We start from the raw sequence: 19,494 nt of genomic DNA on the forward strand, positions 1-19,494 counted from the left end.
CTTTTCTGATAGGAGCACAGTGCCCTTGGAAAGGAACAGACACACGGAACCTCATACGGTATCTTTCAGCAAATGCCACTTTCTTCAACTGTGTGTGCACAGATGTTTTTTAAAATGTCACTCAAGTTGTTTGGATCTCAGTCACTGGATAGAAATGCCATTTGTATCATTGCTAAACTAAATAAAGTATGCTAAACCCCAGTGGAGTCATCATCAACAGGAAGGATCATGGTTGAGTCCATTGAACAACATTTCAGGGTTAAAGCCAGAACTGTCGCTGTCAAGACCCCTCCCCGCAATATTAAAGTCACAGGGATGGTAATGAGCAGCTTTGCTTTTAACTCAGAAGCCTGTGTGGGGCTCTTGAAGAAAACAGCTCAATCACAAGCATCTAAAAAGCCCCCTTCAGTCATTTTGAGCAAGCCTGAACAATAGAGCCCTGAGGAATTCCTGCCGGAATGTCCAGGCATGCCCAGGGAGTTTCTGAAAGGCCTTTGAACAACGGCCTTGGGTGTTGGGAATCTACAACTTTCTTCACCCAGCTAGCAGCTCAGAGTGTTCTTATCTGCAGGAAACAGTCAGCTGCTTGACCCTTCTGAAGCTGGTGGCAGACCGGTTGTTTCAAACGCATGCACTTGATCATTCCAATTGCCCCCATCCCAAGCTGTTCCCAAGAAAACTTATTCTCCATTTCGTCGACAGTGTGGGGTAGCCATTGCATCCCTTTTTCCTGTTTTCTTTTACTAAGTGACAGGGGTTCCTGAGACTTAATTACATTCTAAGAAGATCAAAACAGTTCTGTGTACCCCAAATACTGTGCTGATTTTAGAAGAAAAAAAAAATGAGAGAGAAAAAGAGAGAATAAAATCTGTGCAAGATCTGTCTATCATGTGGGAAAGACACATCAGGCCTGTGTCACCAAATGAGGAGAAAATGCAGCTTCCAGAGACAAACACATGGGACATCTGGACTGTGAGAGGCTGTGAGCCAGTGCCCTTCACACGGTGACTCACAAACAGCACTTTTCATCTCCGAGCAAGGAAGTGTTCAAAAGTATAAAACCTAATACCACATGTCACAGCACAGCCACCACACGGGACAGGCAGGCAGCCATTTCCTGTACAACCCCAGCCCTGGGAGGAGCAAGACATAAGTGATCTACAGAAATCAGAGAAACCTTCGAGGTTAACTCCTCATCTTTACAAGTACTCACGCCTTACTGTAAAACTAAATAAAAACAAGTCTCCTCAACTCAGGTAATGAGGAAAATTCTGCATGAGAAAGAATAGCTAAGAAAAACACTCACCTGCTGCAGCCCACAAACCACCTGTAATAGTCTGCCCTGTCCCTTTAAAAGACAAGCCCCGCCCATTCCCACCCCTGTCCACCACCGATGCAGGCAGATCTTCCTTCTGCTTCCAGCCTGAGCTCCCTTCCTTTCTGTCTCTCTCCCAAAGAGGTAGCTGCTGCCGAGGCTCCTCTCCTCCCCTCCCTCCCTCTGCCTCTCTCTGCTCTTCTCGCTTCTTTCCTACCCTCCTTCCCTTTTCCTTCCATAACCCACTAAATAAATATCCAACTTCACTCTGCATGGCATGCCTATTCTGTCTCTCATCCACTGCGGCTACAGCTCCTTGTTACCATTACACCACCATGATTTGTTTGTTTTCCTGTTCCTTTCATGCTCCCCTGAATAAATAAAAAGCTTTAGACATTTAGGAAGAGAACATGATTGACACATGGCTGAAGCTTAGACTATGGAACCCAATAGACCTTGGCTCTCTGATCTATGACCCCCTTGCTCTGTAACATTAGACAGGGAACAAAGCCTCTCCAAGCCTGCCCCCTCCTTTGTAACACAGGTGCAATCATGTATCTTTGTCAGCTAACTTCGCTATTATTAGTAAGGCTGTGCTTTAAAAAGAAAAAAGTTCCTTAAACTTTTATCATCACTTCTACCTGGTGCAAACATTACAAATCCCTTCCTCAAGATTTTTGGACATGTTAATTATATAATTGTTGTCTCTACCCTCCCACTGTGTAAGACCAGCACAATAGATAGGTCTGCCCCGATTTGAACATTGTATGTTGACATATATAAATTAAAGAAAAATAAGGTGAATAAATAAAATCATCATCCTAGTGCTCAGCATAAATGCATAACCAGGAAATGTTTTATATCAGCTTTTCTATACATGCACCCCCTCCAGGCTTGTAGCTCATCAGCCTCCAGCCAGCCTTCGCTGCTCACTGGGTAACTACTAGATGCCGTGAAGTGTTCTAGAAACAGAAGCTAAATTACAAACAAATGGGCATCAACTTTTGCTTTTTGTTCTCATGACGCTTGAATTTTTCCAAGGATAAAGAAGCAAAAACTATACTAAGGAAAAAAAATAGGACTATTTCATATAGACAGATCATAATTGTTTCGCTAAATATAGCACACCTGTTGGTCTTACAATTAAATCTTTAAGCAGCAGATCTGTAACCGTGTTAGGGTAATATAGCCTGGTGGTCTGCACATCACACAAAGAGCAATGAGTAAATACCTGGGGCTTTCTTAGCCACGTGGTCTCCACCACAGCCATTCAGTGCCATGCTGGCTCGGTGTCACCAGGGCACAAAAGAGTGACAGACAGCAAAGCAACAACCGGTTGCAACAAAGCCAATACTGTTTGACTACAAACACTAAAGTGTGACTTCCATATGATTTCCAAGTATTGTAGTAACATTATCAATCTTTTTGTTATTTTACAGGCATATGAAATGCAGATGTCACCAGGTAGAATTGCAGACATCAGTTCATGAAATCAAAATAGGTAGTGGGGCCATCTCTGGCCCTAAACTGTAATCCTTACTAGCCCATCAGTTTGCCATTTCTCTTCTGTAAATCACCAAATTCTTTGGTGACTTTGGTTGTTTTGTCTTTGTTTGAAACATGGTCACACTATATAGTCCTGGCTGGCCTAGAACCCGCTATGCGCTATGCAGACCAGGCTGGACTCAGCTCTACAGAGATCTCCTGTGTCTGTTTCCCAAGCGCTGGGATTAAAAGTGTGCCTCACCACGACTCGTGGCTTCCTCCCCTCACCCAGCTGCAGGTTTTCAGCCACAGCTGGACTTCAGTCTTCATTCCTCTCGTTTCACAAGTGCTGAGACCACGGGCACACACCGTGCTTGGCCATTTGACATACTTTCTATTTAGATTATGGAGAAGTCGTTCTCTAACCGGTGCTTCCGCAGATAAGCCCAGTTGGGGTGTCTCCACAGCCATGCATGCTTCTTCAGCAAAACAGCACTCTTCCCTGCCTGTCAGGAAAAGGGATTCCCAGAGAACAAAGAGAGCTGGTGATCTGAGGCTCTGTGGTTGGTGCGTGGAGCCAGGGCCTCTTTCCCATTCTTGTGTCTCAGTCTTCCCACTATACCTGGATGTGTGTGACCCCCACAGTTAAGAATATCTGTCAGTGTAGCGGCAGATCCCAGAGCAGGGGGTATCACTGAGGGGAGCATTCCACTTTCTATAAAATATAGCTTTTAAGGGGATTAGAGGAACATTGACAGGTCTGAAGTGAAGATGGGAAACTGGTCTCTGGAAACAGGAGCCTGGTTAAAGTCATGCGCCCTGAAGTGTTTTCGAACTGAGCTGTGTTCATCTCCTCCCATTCAGATTTGTCAAGATGATGCAGTGCCCTTCTCTCTGGAGAAATCTTAATGGTGAAGAGATAAAATTCTCTCTGTCAGAGTGGTGGGAAAGCAGCCTTTGACAGATGTATGGATGTCCGTGTGAATTAAAGGTTACACGGCTGTCATAAAAATGAGACTTGCCAGTAAAGTTCCTTTCTTCCAATATCTGAATATCTCCTCAGAATTTTGATGTTCTCTTAAGTCATTTTTTTTTTACTCCCCAGCACAAAGAAGACATTCTTCGGAGAAGATGGACGTGAAAATTAACCAAGAATGTATGCTTTGCACAATCTCCTTTGTCTACGTGTATTAAATTCCTTTCATTTTAAACACTGTCTGGCTGGTTCTGCTGCACTAGAAGGGCAGGCCAAGCATGCTGCTGGAGTGTAAATGTCTCCCTGTATTTATCACCAGGCAAAAGTAAGCAAAAGTGTTCTGAGCTGTGGATCAAAAGGCTTTTCTGTCGCAGGGGCCAAGTTCCCAGACTCCTTGTGAATGAGACTAAAAGACTACAGCAGTCCAGCTCCGGGCCTTTCACTGAGCACAGATCTACAGAGCCATGAAAGAGAAGGTGGGCCAGACAAAGCCAGAGGAACATCTTCACTGTGGGAGGCGAGTTCCAATTCCGTGGACTCAGGCACCAGCGAGTCATCGATAGAAAGCTTTCTAGTACAGTGTCCCTTGCAGAAGAGCAGTAAGGGGTCCGTGTGTGCTGCTCCAGGTCAAAAATGTCGAGGTATGAAAATTCACTAAGTCCTATCAACTCCAGCAATCTTCAGTGCGGGCAAAGCAAGATTTGGACAGTTACACACATATGTGTGTATATGGGCCTGGAAAGATGGCTCAGTTGTATAGCTCTTGCTGCTCCTTTGGAGCACTGGAGCCCAGTTCCCATCACCTGTGTCCAGCAGCTCACAAGCTCTTACAACTCCAGCTCCCAGAGGTCTTATCTCTTCCTGCCTCCAAGGGCACCAGCACACGTGTGTCATACATAGGTGGACATTAGAGTACACACAAATAAAGATTAAAAATTCATCTTTTCAAAAATGGCAGGCTGGTGCTGGGTGTGGTGCTGCCACCTCACCCCAACATACAGAAATTGAGGCTATGGCGTTTTCAGTGCATGACAGCCTGGTTTATATTACTGTCTTAAAGACAGCCTGAGCTACAGGAGACAAACACTATCCCAAAATACCAAGGAAAGGGGCTTGAACTCACTAGTAGATATTTTGCCTAGCAACATGCCCAAGAATTTTGAATTTTGAACTCTCTCTCTTTCTCTCTCTCTCTCTCTCTCTCTCTCTCTCTCTCTCTCTCTCTCTCTCTCTCTCTCACATACACACACACACACACACTCACTTTCTCAGGTTATATACAAACATAAAGTAATCACACACACATACACTAATTTTTCCACATATCTCTTTTTTATTATAAAACGTGATTACATTTCTCCCTGCCCTTTCCTCCCTGCAAACATGCCCCTTCCTATTCTTTTTCAAATTTATGGACTCTTTTTCTCATTAATTGTTACTTCACAAATTTATGTGTGTGTAGATACATATATATTCCTAAATACAATCTCCTCAGTCCGTGTAGTGTTACTTGCGTGTACACAACTTGACAGAAATGAACAGGTAGGTGGACCCTCTCAGCTTGAAGCTAGTGGGTATGACAAGCTAGCACACATAAGAGAGGCCCAAATAGGAATGCAGACTCTCTGAGAGTCTTGAAAAAGGAGTGAATCAGAGGAAATTTTACACATATTCAGGATTTTAGGGATTGTTAATTCATTTATCCATTGAACAAGTACTTAATAGTGTCATTTCCTCTCTGGACTTACTTCTCTGGTCCTAAGTTTGGGTGGAAGAGATATGAGTGAAGTATATTTTAAAAAGAGACCTTATTAGGAATTTCCCTAAGGTTCCAGGCAAGAGCTGAACCTTACAGATCTTAGAACATAATAGTGTCAACCAAATATACACACACAGTGTGTTAAACAGCCACGTGAAGAAGACAGTGGACAGGAACAGTGAGGAACTGAATCTTGAGCTGACACACCTGGTTGGAAGTCACAGGTCACTAGGACAAAAAGTTTGCTAAGAAGCAACTCAGGGCTTGCTACGGTAGGGCAAACAAAAAAGGCACATATTGTTGATGTTATCCTGACACCGCTTCAGGACCAGAGGCAAGACCCAGCCCTCTGAGGAAGATACTAACCTACCCAAGATGTATAGAGAGAACTTCCTCAAGCCGTCTCGTAAGACTGTGTGAGTCTAGCAAAGCAACTCCAGCACGCTGAGTCTTAAAAGGAAACAGACCTCCATATGGTTTTAGGTTTGTTCATTTTAAAGGAGAAAGGGTATAGAGACAAGATTGTGGAGCTTCCATATGTATAGATGCTACAAAACTAACCAAGTAGTGGGCTAGACGTGGAAATAGATTTCTCTGTCAATTGAAACACAGAAGACATCATCACACATCTATTGGAATGGCTCTTATTAAGATGTAGAATAAGTGTTGGCAGAGTTCCGGAGAAAAGAGAAACTTCAGACACTGTTGGTGAAAATGCAAATGAATACAGTCCCTGTGGGAAACTCTGCATGGTCCTCAGAAGAAGGAAAAGAGAATACATGACCCAATAATCCCACTTGTAGATGTTGTCCAGGGACAGAAACCAGAACCTCACCGAGGAGCCTGCACTCCCAAATTCCCTAAGCATCATTCACCGCAGCCAAGGAGTGGAGGCAACCTGCCTGACCATCATCATATGCTACAACATACATGACAACATACTACTCTGCCTATATGAGGGGAAATGCTGCCACACAGGATAACATGAAGGAAATAGGAGACCTTGTGCTGAGCCAGATAAACAGAAAAGAAAAGACAGATATTGTGTTATCTCGTCTGTAGACTCTAAATTAGTTGGATTCTTAGAAAAGGATAAAAATGCTTGTTACTGGAGTCTAGGGAGAAGAGAAAGTCTATTTGATGGGCCACGAGGAGGAGGAGGAGGAAGAGGAGGAGGAGGAAGAGGAGGAGGAAGAGGAGGAGGAGTAGGAGTTTGAAGTTTCAATTATACAGGACAAAGAAGATTCAGTAATCTCATGGCAGGGGTGATGGGTCAGTGGATAAGGTACTTGCTGTAAAGGCATGAAGGCCTGAGTTCTGGGTGTGGCTGCCTGTGCTTGTGAGTGGGGTCAAGGGTAGAGGCAGAGCAAGGGAGATCCAGATAGTCTAGCCAAAACAATGAGAGCCAGTGAGAAGCACTGTCTCAAAAGAGCACCGTGAAAACCATAAAGGAAGACCCAAGCCATGTGCATGTGAGAACACTACCATCTGCATACATAGGAGAGAGAGAGAGAACAGTTTTTAAAATTTATGATCTGTTGTGCAGAATGGTGACTAAAATAAGAATACATTGTGCATTTCAAAACCGCTTTTAAATGGGGGGGGGGGGCAAAGCTAAAATGTTTTTATTATGAAGAAATACCAAGTATCTGACATGATAGATTTAATTAGCCTGTTTTAACCATGCCCCTTCAAAGCAGCAAATTATAACCCACAAGTATATACAATTATCAACTAAAATTAAAGAGGCATTAGATTTCTAGGCAATTTAGACCACTTCTGCCAGCAAAATAACACATGTCTGCGTATTCCCGTGACTAGCACTCTTCATCTTCTCTGGGCTGAGCAGATCTCAGTTCGTGGTCGGCATGAACTGCTCAGGGACGTGTGCAGCCTGGGAACTGGGAGGAATGCTTTATGACTTACCCACCTTGACCTGCCTAAGCAGTCCGAGCCATAAATTCCACTTGTAAAACTATCCTTGGTTCTGAAGCTTCTCCGTCATGCTACCCTGAACACCCACCCTCTCCCTAAGAGTCTCTACTTCACCAACAAAAACCCCTAGACCCTTCCTGCTTCCAGGTTTGTGTTAAAACGTCAAGAATCAGGATGGGTGTGGTGGCACATGCCTTTATCCCAGCACTTGGGAGGCAGAGGAAGATGGATCTCTGTGAGTCTGAGGCCAGCCTGGTCTACATAGTGGGTTTCAGGACAACCACGGCTATGTAGAGAGGCCTTGTCTCAAAAAAAAAAAAAAAATGTAAAATCAAATTGGCTTCTGAGGGTGGTAGTAATGTGGTAGGGGTGCCAGCCTCAACAAACAGTGACAGTTCGGAGGTGACACCCTCCTTATCTTTGGATAAGCTAGTCTGTGGAGTCTTCGGTTTATGCTGTTAAAGGAGCCATGAGTTGCTGAAAAGAGTAACCTTAGAATACAAACCCAACCACATCACTCTCTTCTCTAAAACTGTTACTCCTTATTGCCCACATACTGGAGACAAAGCTCAGGGTCCCGATGGGATAAAGATCACGCTGCACGTCTAAGAAGGCTTGTCTCACTCCATTCCCCAAGCCCCAATCTCCAGTCCAAAAGTGCTTGCATTTTCCTGAGTCTACACTGCCTTCACGAGTCTGCCTTCCTACACCTATCCCAGCTCCTAGTCTACCCACAATGACTTGTAAGAGACAAGCCTGGGCAGGTCAGATAGCTCATTGGTTAAAGCACCTCCAGGGCACAGTGGATGACCTGGGCTTGAGCCTTGGATCACGCTGTGAAAGAAGAGAAGCAACTCCTGAATGTTGTCCTCTTCATACACACACACACACACACACACACACACACAACTCAATAAATGCAAAAGCAAATCTGATGCATGAATGATTTGTTTCATAACCTCCCACTGTTCTTGAAGGACTCTTGTCTTCTATGACATAGCTAATGGGCTCAGAATAAACATGTAGCTGCTGCAAGACCCCAGTAACCTTCCATTCCAAAGACCTCTCTGAGAATGAATGAGGGTTCGAGAGAAACTTGAGAAACAAATCTAGTGTTGTGTGAAGATTTCCATGCCCTCATTCTCTCCACCTGGTACTTGATTCTCGCACATTCATGATGCTAGAGAACTCAGGAACAAGAAAGGTGGGGTGGAAACACAAAGACACAGACATACACATGCACATATGAGGACACATGCGCATGCGCGCGCGCACACACACACACACACACACACACACACTCCTTCTGACCTTGGTCCACTGATATGAGACAAACTATAAAGACATCAGGACTACACTCAGACAAGCCAAGAAAATAAGGCTATTGAAATAAGGAGGTTGCAGTCTGCATGGTTGAGGAATGGGGGTAGAATCCCTGCAGGGCCTCCTGGGACATGATTGATCACAGAGGCCGCAAGGCAGGATGATGAAGGATGAGCTACTGAGTCCTCCCAACTCACACCTGTAGTTCAGCTCCAGGAGGCATCACCTGGGACCTATGTCATCTGTTAGGCTTCAGTTTCTCCACAGGACACCTGCACCGTGAGACTCTTGCAGGACTTAATGAGCTACAGAATGGAAAGTGTTCTCATTCCAAAACCTAGAGACAATAGTATCATCCACTGCCAGCTACAGGATTTGCTTTGAATCAATTGTAGGTGCCCATTTACTGATCTCAAGTAAAAATACAGAGAACTAGAAAGCAACACCACAAGATGCTAAATCAGATTAGAAACTAAATGAAAACAAAAGGTCACATTTATAAGCATAAAATAAGTACTATAATAAATATTTGGGTCTATAGATATTGACTCAATTATATTTATATCAATTTTATATATGTTATGTGTGTTGATCAATTATACATATTGAGTGTGTGTGTGTGTGTGTGTGTGTGTGTGTGTGCGTTGAATCCATTTTAATAACAAGGCCAGGTTAAATATTATTACGAACATCATTATTCTAATCTCCATCATCATTATTATGCTCAATAAACGATTGGATCAGGAATCAGACTCAGGCAGTATATACCGCCAGGATGCACCCTTAGCCTCACAGCTACTTGAATTAGAAGCCCTACTCCCTTCCCCTGTTCTGGGACACTGCTCCACGAACAAAGTTAAATGCCAATAGATTAAGATGATTAAAGCCAAATTGTGTTGGAGTCATAAGCATTGCCCTTTAGCTAAGGTGGGGAAGGTTGTCTGGTCCTACCCAGAGCTGCAGAGCTATAGAGAGAGAGAGGTCATGACCTTGAGCTCAGGGGTATGCTGCATGAAGCCTACAGTCAATGGCAGTAAGAGTCACTCTCACAAGATCACTGGATCTTGATGTTGGGTCCACAGAAACAATCACCCTGAACTATGGTGTCTAATTCTTCCAATCCAAAGGGCCGGAAGGGAGACTGCTATAAAATGGGTGCTCCATAAACAGTTGTGAAAGCAATGGATGGAGCTAGAAAACATAATTTTGAGTGAGGTAGCCCAGACCCAGAAAGATAACTATCACATGTACTCACTCATAGGTGATTTTCAACATAAAGCAAAGAAAACCAGCCTACAAATCACAATCCCAGAGAACCTAGAGAACAATGAGGACACTAAGAGAGACATACATAGATCTAATCTACATGGGAAGTAGAAAAAGACAAGATCTCCTGAGTAAATTGGGAGCATGGGGACCTTGGGAGAGGGTTGAAGGGGAGGAGAGCAGCAGGAAGGGGGGAGCAGAGAAAAATGTAGAGCTCAATAAAAATCAATAAAATTTTTAAAAAATGAAAAAAATACATGGATACCCCACATATACACTATCCCCAATATACCATACAAACAAAAAATAAAGGCACCAGTATTCAATGTATATGTGTATATATGTGTGTGTGTGTGTGTGTATGTGTATATATGTGTGTGTGTGTGTGTGTGTATATATATATATATATATATATATATATATATATACATATTCCTAGAGGAGAAGATTTGTGTGGAGTAGAGACATGTGTTCACTGTGTGAACACCATGACAAACACTCATTATCACCTGTGTTCCAATCCAGTGTGAGATAAAGAAAAACTTCTGGATGCATAACAGAAGGTTGCCAGGTCCCCAGTGTGTCTGGGAAGGTATGTTACTGGCAAATAAGGGGACACTGCAGCCAGCCAGTGATGCTTGGACCGGATGCTCAGGAAACTTTTGTCCCCAGATGAATGCAAGTATCAAGCTGGCCAGCTCAATCTGATTGCTAAAGAAAGAGCCTTGGGACTTTTCTGATAAAGAGCAATTAAGAATAAAGCATGATTGTACACTCCCTAAATAAATATTTTAAGAAAGTATGCAGACATGCCGGACATTTGCAGAATTCAGAGCCACGGTGTTTCCAAATCATGGAGGGATTCTCAGGACTCCAAGAAACAGATTCTGTCTCTACCTAACCCCTGAAACAACACGAAAAGTAGAGCTGCCATCCTTCCAGCCCGGCAGATACACCATCAGCTAGGACTCCCCAGATTGCTCCAGTAAACTTGAGAAGGCAGGGGGAAAGAAAAACACACTTCTTCTGCTCTATAATAGGAAGAGGCAATGCAAGTTGGGAAACCGTGAGCAACTTGGGATACGGAATTTAAATGGAAGTGGGGAGGCCTGTAGTTTGTCATCTCAGCAGCTTCCTGCACAGAATTTCTGGAACTAGCCTACCCTAACCAGTATGACATGACAGTAAAAACAGCATCCTAAAAATAAAGCATACATAATGCATCTTCTATGCTGGGTATGAAAAACAGCAAGATGCTTAAATGCTTCCCAAATGGTGTTCCTGAGATCCATTCACAGTAATGTGCAGACTCGAGGGAAGCTCTGGCAAAGCTACTAATTCAGAGGTCGCAGAGGACACTGGGTTTCCACTCATTGATTCATTCATTCATTTATTCATTCATTCATTTTGGGGGGAAAGACACACATATCAGGGCTCGTGTTAAAGTTAAAAGACAACTTTCAGAGGTTGCTTCTCTCCTTCCACTGTGGGAGTTACAGAGATCAAACTCAGGCCACCGGGCCTGACAGCAAATACCTTGACCTGATGAGCCACCTTGCCCAGCCCTGGGTTTTCTTTTCAAATGTGTTGACTTTCACACAGTCACAGTCTGCTTTGCCTTAGCCTAGATGAGTATTTTTAAATAGTTTATTTTCAAAAGTCATCTGAAAATATCAACACAAAACATCGGATGACCTTTGTAATAATTTGAGAGTCTTGGGTAAGAAAAGAGAGGCAGAAAGAAAAACAAATTAACATGCTCAAGCATATTTTTATATGCATGCGTTCACACTGTTAAACATTAGAATTTTAGCTTGCATGTAAAAGTAAGTGCCACTATGCGTAGAATGGAGCATGAATACTTCTTCCCCTGAGCAAAGACATTATCACAGTTATATTATTGAGCTGAAAAAGAAGATAAACATGTCGACATAGCAGCGCAATCAGAAACTGTCATTCTAAATGTGTACAGTTTGGTTGTTACCCCATAACTGTGCCAGACAGTATTTAAAATATGGGGTTGGCTTACAGAAGAAACCTGGGGAAGAATTAGCCTGTGAAAAAGCAGGAACAAGTTCCATCTCTACTAGTCACTAGTCATGTGGCTTGGTGAAAAATTCATAACCTTTTATAGCTTCTGAATACCCCTGCTTACAACAGAAGTAATAAGAGCTGGGGGTGTGGCTTTTCTGCCCTTGTATGGGGTTTCCCATGTGCACCACGATGCCAGATGTAGGGTGGTAAATGGTCTTATGCACATGGCTAACAACGCCATTATGTTAGTCCTAGTGTCAACTCTAGGGTCTTTATAGATGACTAGTTAAATGTTACTGAAAAAAAATCATTTTATGTTTCATTTATTTTTACAGAACTAAGATGTGTTTTATTAAGGAAATAACAGTACGTCTGTAGCCTCTGCAGTGTGCTCTCTTCCTCCACGCATGTCCAGCCAACCTCTTTCTCCCCCTTAGAGGTTTATACTTTTATCTTAAGAGGTTGAAGAGGGGCAAAAATCTGGATCATTGTTTTTGTTTGTTTGTTTGTTTGTTTGTTTTTCAGGACAAAATTTCTTTGTGTAACAGCCCTAGCTGTCCTAGAACTAGCTCTGTAGACCAGGCTGGCCTCAGATTCCCAGAGATCCACCTGCCTCCTCTGCCTCCCAAGTGCTGGGATTACAGGTGTGGACAACCACCACCCAGCAAACTGAATCTTTTTATCTTATCTTTGGACCTCCTTCAAAGAGAACCATAGAACAGGAATCCGTGCCCCTGACAATGACTAGGTCTGGTGGAGCACTGCTGTCATTCCGATCTAATTGCAAACATGCCCATATATGCTCTCTCCTCCTTCCTCCAGAATAGCTTTGCAGCATTTCGGAAAACGGTTGGGTATAAAATGCTGGCCAGTCACAAATGTATATTTTTAGATCCAAAGAGATTCATTTAAAAACGTATCATTCTACGACCAAGAACTGGTCCAGAGAGTAATCTGAGCTAATAACTCTGTGACGATTGAATTGCTATTACTTTTGTCAATTTTTAAAATTGTGAAGATAGGACTGAAGAGACGGCTCCGTAGTTAAGAGAGCATATGACTCTTGGGGAAGACCAGCTCCATTTCCAGCACCTATGTCAGGCAGTTCAAAGTCATGTGCAACTCCAGCTCCAGGGGATCCAATGAGGGCGCTACACCCACATCCATAAACCTACAATCAAATACACCTATGCATATAATTTAATGTTTTTAATCTTGGAAACAAATAGACTGAAGGTAGTCTGTGTATTGACAGTTTCTACACCACGGCTCAAACTAACTCACAACTTTTCAACTCTAGAATGGCATAAGAGTGTTAGTAGAATCCATATTTTGAATTCTGAATTTTGATCTCTCCCTGAACTAATAATATCGATAATGTTTTCTCAAAATGCAAAATGATAGCATTGATCCCGGGTTAGCCACATGACTGTAAAGACAGTCAACCAACACTCACCAGCAAGCTATAGTGCAGGCATGGTTTGGATAGTATGTTTTACATTCCATCATGTGTGTGAAACACACATTTCTCTGTGTGCATGACCCTTATTTACAAAATAGACTTTGTGGTGGATGATTTTGCCCAGATATGGGCTAATGAAAATGTTCCTGAGAGCTATCTGACCACGCATAAGATGGACAGGCTGAGCCATAATTCCATAGGTTAGCCATACCAAGTGCATCTTCTAATTCCAGTACATAAAACTATCGTAAGGTGAGATGTATCTGTAATTGGGACTCGCTTATCATTGGGGTGAATCAATAGCGAGCTTCAACTGAGAGACCACGAGGGAGGAAATCCATCAGGTTTCCTTTGCATCTCCCTAGGAATGTCATGCATCCCTTTTCTATTCTTCTAGACTATGTGCTTTTCATCAAACTACTTATTGACTCCAGGATTTCACCTCCATATCCATCAATTTCCTATCACGGGGTTCCAAAACCCTGTGACTTGAGTAGACCTCTGAAAATTTTTATGTGGATTTAATGTGATAATGGAGACCCAGTTCTTAAAACACAACGGTGCCCAGTAAGAAATGACACTCAGTGAGTCTCAGTTATGGCCTGTATGTGGGTGTGAGTGTTGGTCACCTGTCATAAGTGTATTAAGTAACAAGTTTATAATTTCTAAGAATATGGAGAGAGGAAAAAAAGATTCCTTAAAGGATTTGTTTAGAGAAGCTGATTAGTGAAAATGAAAAAGACTTGGCAATTTAGAATAAAAATATAGGGGGAAAGAGCTTAAATTCTTTATGCTTTCAAGAATTCATTCTCCTGTTATGACCCTAAAAGCTCTTACTTTTTTTTTCATTTCAAACTAGGGTTTCAAAAATTGCCAACTGCATAAGATTCTTGGAAAGAGTCCACAAGATGACTCAAACAGCTACACTTAACCTTGAACTACAGACGAGTTGCCTTTGCTGTACTAGATGCAAATGTATTTCCATAACCCCAATTAAAAGTTAAAGAATAGAAACAACATTTAGGGCAGATTATGTACAAGATGTGCTAATTACCTTCTCTCCAGACCAAATCATACTGCCTAAACAAATAGCATCGCTCATCCCACAGAAAGTCCATCACCAAATCGTGCTAGCATAATGCCAACACATCCTTCCAGTGGTCCTCATACATCTATAGAGCTTATTATCTGTACTGTGATGGTATTACAAAGGACATTTGCTATTAGCCCCCACAGAGAACCTTTTAAGAAGTCTCCAGATGAATCCCAACCCAGATTTAGTATAAAAGTACTAATCTTTGTCCTTAAGTAGATGAAGGCAGACAGAGACTTATTGTTTAGCATCAAAGAAACAAGGCAAGAAGGAATCCCTGCATCATTTGACATGTTCATTGAGTGTCTGTAGTATGTCATACACTCCAATAAATAAATTGGCATACAATAAAGAATACAGGAGATATTGCTGCCTCCCAGACATAGAGCCTCATGGGAAGGGCTTGACGACATAAAATGGATGAGCCAGATCTCCTCCAGAACTCAGACCTGGTTATGGAAAACTAACTTTGAGTTAAGAAGAACGGGAGGTCCTGACAGGGAAAATTCACACTCAATGGAAATCAGGAGAACAAAGCCCCAGAGAAAGAGGAATCCGGAGAGTGTCCATTGCACTCCAGAACCAGTCTCTCCAGGCCGCCTGCCTCACCGCAACACCTCACCTGTATAAGGTGCTGTGTAACTTTTCAGAGGCTTCTAAGGAAGATGACCTCACTTCCTGGCTCTGAGACACCAAGGGGAGACGATACTGAAGAGAAGCACTGGAGCCATTTGATACAAAATCCTAGGGATCTAACTCATCGTACTGAGCTGCGACTGTGACCCTTCTGCCACTTAGGTCTGAAGGGAGAGAGGACCATGCTGGGGACTTCTTTCAAACTGAATCTTAGCTTTGGGATAACATAGAAACCCAAGCCAGAGAATGAAATATCTAAGAGGGCTCCTGGCACAAATCAGGGAAAGTCAAGAGAAAGAGTTTGATAGTTTTTTTTTTTTTCCTCACTAGAGAAAATGACCTTTGAGGGCTGAAGGCTCAAAGTAACTTAGAGAACTTGGGACTTCATGTACTTGGTGTAATAGCAGCCACAGCCAACACTTACTGAAGGTTTAGTTTGTGCCAGGGACTGTTCTCCACGTGTGAGCAGCTGCATGAAGAAGACAGCCTTGCTGTCCCGTAGCTGGGGAAGCTTGAGAAATACGCTAACATTTCAGCCTGGATTTATTTTGTACCGTATGGATTATTCTACGTTCCAACACAGGTCACTACTGAGGGTACTTCAGAGTCTAACCCTGCGATGGCATCCTTATTCAAAGAGTGTCCTCTCTGTGGTATCATCATTCCCACGGACCAGCACTGTGACCCGGAACTTCCGTTAGCGGCCACACGCCTAGACACTACCTTTGTGTTCCAGCAAGACACGATTTTGAAAATCGTGCTCCATAAATCATGGAATTTAAAGAAATCACATGGCTAGTTAGTATACATCCTAAGTACATCGATGGTTTTGCCTTATTTTCTTTATATATTAGAAAAAGAGGTTGAATGCATTGGTAAGAGGGGAGCTCATCACATTGACTCTTAGGTGATCAGCTCTGTCTGAAACTCTGGCAAAGATCCTATTAACTGAGGAAAGATAACTGTACCTCTTACTCTTTTTTATTATTGAATCGTTATTTTGTGTATAGAAGTGTTTGTTTTCACGTGTGCAAGTGCAGCACGTGCATGTGTGGTTCCTGCAGAGGTCAGAAGACAATACTGGATAGCCTTGTACTGGATAACAGAGGTCAGAAGACAATACTGGATACCCTTGTACTGGATAACAGAGGTCAGAAGACAATACTGGATAGTCTTGTACTGGATAACAGAGGTCAGAAGACAATACTGGATAGCCTTGTACTGGATAACAGAGGTCAGAAGACAATACTGGATACCCTTGTACTGGATAACAGAGGTCAGAAGACAATACTGGATACCCTTGTACTGGATAACAGAGGTCAGAAGACGATACTGGATACCCTTGTACTGGATAACAGAGGTCAGAAGACAATACTGGATACCCTTGTACTGGAATAACAGGCGGTTGAGAGCCGCCATGTATGTATGGAGAACAAAACTCCACCTCCAGTCCTTTGCAAGAGCGTTGGGTGACCTTAACCACTGAGCCATCTCTCCGTCCGTCCGCCCCCCCCCCCCCCCCACACACACACACCCTTACTCTTTAAACTGTCCTTGGAAGGAAGTTTCCATAGGACACTGTAACAATATGCAGGGCCGTCAGCAAATCCTGTGCCTCCACCCTGGCTTCTTGTCATCGTGCAAATTGTCATTGGCTTGAATTATATTTTAATATGCCACGAAAACGTGCAGTGAGGGACATGGAGAGCAGAGCCTGCGCAGTGCAGGCTTATTCCCACATGCGCCGCACAGCCATTGGCTGGAACTCCAACATCACCAGACTGCGTGTAAGAATGCCACGCGTATGGAAAGACAGCCCTGCTGTTGCTGCTGCTGTCCAAATGGGAAGTGTGGGTGGGGAAAAATCATTTAGAGAGGGTGAGGGAAAAAGAGAAAATGATTCCCAAATCCCCAACAGCTGCAAATAAGAAGCTAGTAAATCTGTTACCTTGGATGAACTCTGGTTTCCTACTCACAGATGGCAGGGTCCTATTGAGACCCAGAATCCTGTCCAGGTGGAAGGCAAACACTTCACTCATGTCCAGGGGCTGCTTGAGTAGCCCACAGGGGCTAGGCCCGCAGCCAGGCACAGAGCCTGAGGTGCTCCCTTCCAACACCAGCAAGCGGGCACCACTCTTCGAAACTGCTGGGAGGATGCTCGCCACCTCACCATCAGCCAGCAGGCGCATTCTGCGGATGTCTTCTTTGCTCAGCCATGTGGGGGCGCTCTCGCTGTAAATCCTAATGTTGCTCTCTCGCGCCCTAGGCTGCCGCAAGTTTGAAACCCCAGTTCTGATCCCAGGACCACGCAGCACCCTCCAGGGTCGTTCTCCAACCTTAGTCAGGGAGCCCTGATCATAGCCAGGTACTTCAGCATCTGCTGCCGGTGCAACTTCCTGCAGGATAAAGGATGGTTTAACCAGCGGCTCCTGACCAGGGGCTAGAGATGCCAAGGCATACTTCTTCCTGCGCTTGGGTTTCACCGTGCCACGGATATTGGCAGGCTTGCTGCGCTTGGAGCGTAGGGTAATGTACACCACGTTGGGCTGCAGTGTGCTCCCATTGCCCTGCGAATCTGGAGGGGCCAGGGTACCATCCAGGGGGATCTCAGGGAAGGATACTTTGGAGATGTCGCGGCTGTGGGATGGGCCTCTGTCAGTGGCCTGCCCATGATGGAAGGAGGCCCTGCCAACCTGGCTCACCAGGAAACCCAGGTAGATGGCACAGGCAGTGCCCAGCAAGAGGTTCCGTCTGGTCCTGGGACGCCGGCTGCTCCAGAGTTTACACACTGGAGGGACGCAGAGGGAGCAGACAAACCAGTTTATGAGCTGCCCCGGCTTGTCTGGACAGGTCATTTCTCTGCCGCTTCCACATGCTGAACGGAGTTTAAAGTCTGCAGCTCGTTTCTGATGACATGATTCATGGCTTCCTGAATCCAGCCGTCCAGTCCGCTTCAATATCTAAGTGGTCTCCAATAGGCAGAGGTGAAAGAGAAGGGTCGCTGCTGGCGCTGGGAACGCTTGGGGCACCGGCCACCGGGCTTTTAAACTCCTGTCTGCCTTCCCCGGGAGAAAGGAAGGCTGCCTCTGCGGATGAATGGAAACAAAGTTGACTGAGTCACGATTTCAACCCATTTCAGTTCCTCTGCGAGAGGAAAGAGGAGAGTAACCCTTTCCTTCCGTAAATACTACCAAATTTGCTGTAAAAGTTTCAAACATGGAAACAAGATCGCTGTGTGAGCTTCATTTCACTTTAATGAAAACAAGCTGCGAAGGGTAGCTGCTGGCTCAGAGCTAAAACCACTACACCTGACTGGGAAGCGAAGCATTAAAAAACGTCATCGACCTGGGCTCCCCTGCACACCCCCTTTGTGTGATTCAGAAATAAAAACTCAAGACAAATAATAAACACATCTAAAAAATTGTATAAGCACCCTTATTTTTTTATATGTACTAACTGCTTGGGCAAAGACACCAAGTAGTGAGTTCACATTTAAACATATTCTCTTTAAGTGAAATGCCCCAGTTTGTCCCTATAATATGTTCTAATATCTTACATTGGTATTTAATAGTCTTTAGCATCTGTAAAACTTGGAAAGAGGAACATTTATATTTTCTCTCTATGTGTGTCACACAAACGCACGCGCGCACACACACACATACACACACAAATCCAATTACTTTTTATTTCTTTTCTTTCCAATAAAGAGAGAAGAATGAAAGAAAAGAATCTCCATGATTTTTTTCTTCTTCTCTCTCTCCTCATGTTTAAAAAGAAGAAGAAACTGGTTTAAAAAGAAAAGACCTCTTTACTTACACCGCTGGCCCCACGCTCAGCTCCAGGAACAATGGAACCTCTGACCCTAAGGCACAGAACTTTGCGAGGCTGCGGCAGGGAAGGAGACCATAGCTCATGGTCAACGGGGCTCCACCTTTCAAACATCTCAGCTCAGCCCTAAAAGCTGCCTCCTCCGGACAGCGAAGCAAAACGATTTGTAAACAGGCTGCTGCAGTTTTCAAGCACGTGAGGTTCTTTTTAAAGATGACTAAAGAAATAAAATAAAATTTAAATTTTGAATTCTCAAAACACAGTCCCGGAGTGGAGTCAGTTTTCATTCAAACAACTTTCTGCCTCTTCCGACTCCCGGGAGCCCCCTAGTGTCCCACTTGCTAAGCAACACAGAAATGTCAGCCTTGGGGAAGCTGAACGG

General features: G+C 43.8%; 1 protein-coding gene across 1 annotated transcript in view; it reads right to left on the reverse strand.

Moving 5' to 3' along the window:
• The window catches only part of Gask1b (golgi associated kinase 1B), a 41,940-nt gene extending 23,677 nt beyond the window's left edge, over positions 1-18,263 (reverse strand). Inside the window, exon 1 of the mRNA XM_038348221.1 lies at positions 17,233-18,263. Coding sequence (XP_038204149.1) covers positions 17,233-18,139 — 907 coding nt within the window. The 5' untranslated portion in view covers positions 18,140-18,263. The remainder of the gene's footprint in view (positions 1-17,232) is intronic.
• Between the last annotated feature and the right edge of the window lie 1,231 nt (positions 18,264-19,494).

This window comes from Arvicola amphibius, chromosome 11 (genome assembly GCF_903992535.2).
Source record: "Arvicola amphibius chromosome 11, mArvAmp1.2, whole genome shotgun sequence".
Classification (NCBI taxonomy): domain Eukaryota; kingdom Metazoa; phylum Chordata; class Mammalia; order Rodentia; family Cricetidae; genus Arvicola; species Arvicola amphibius.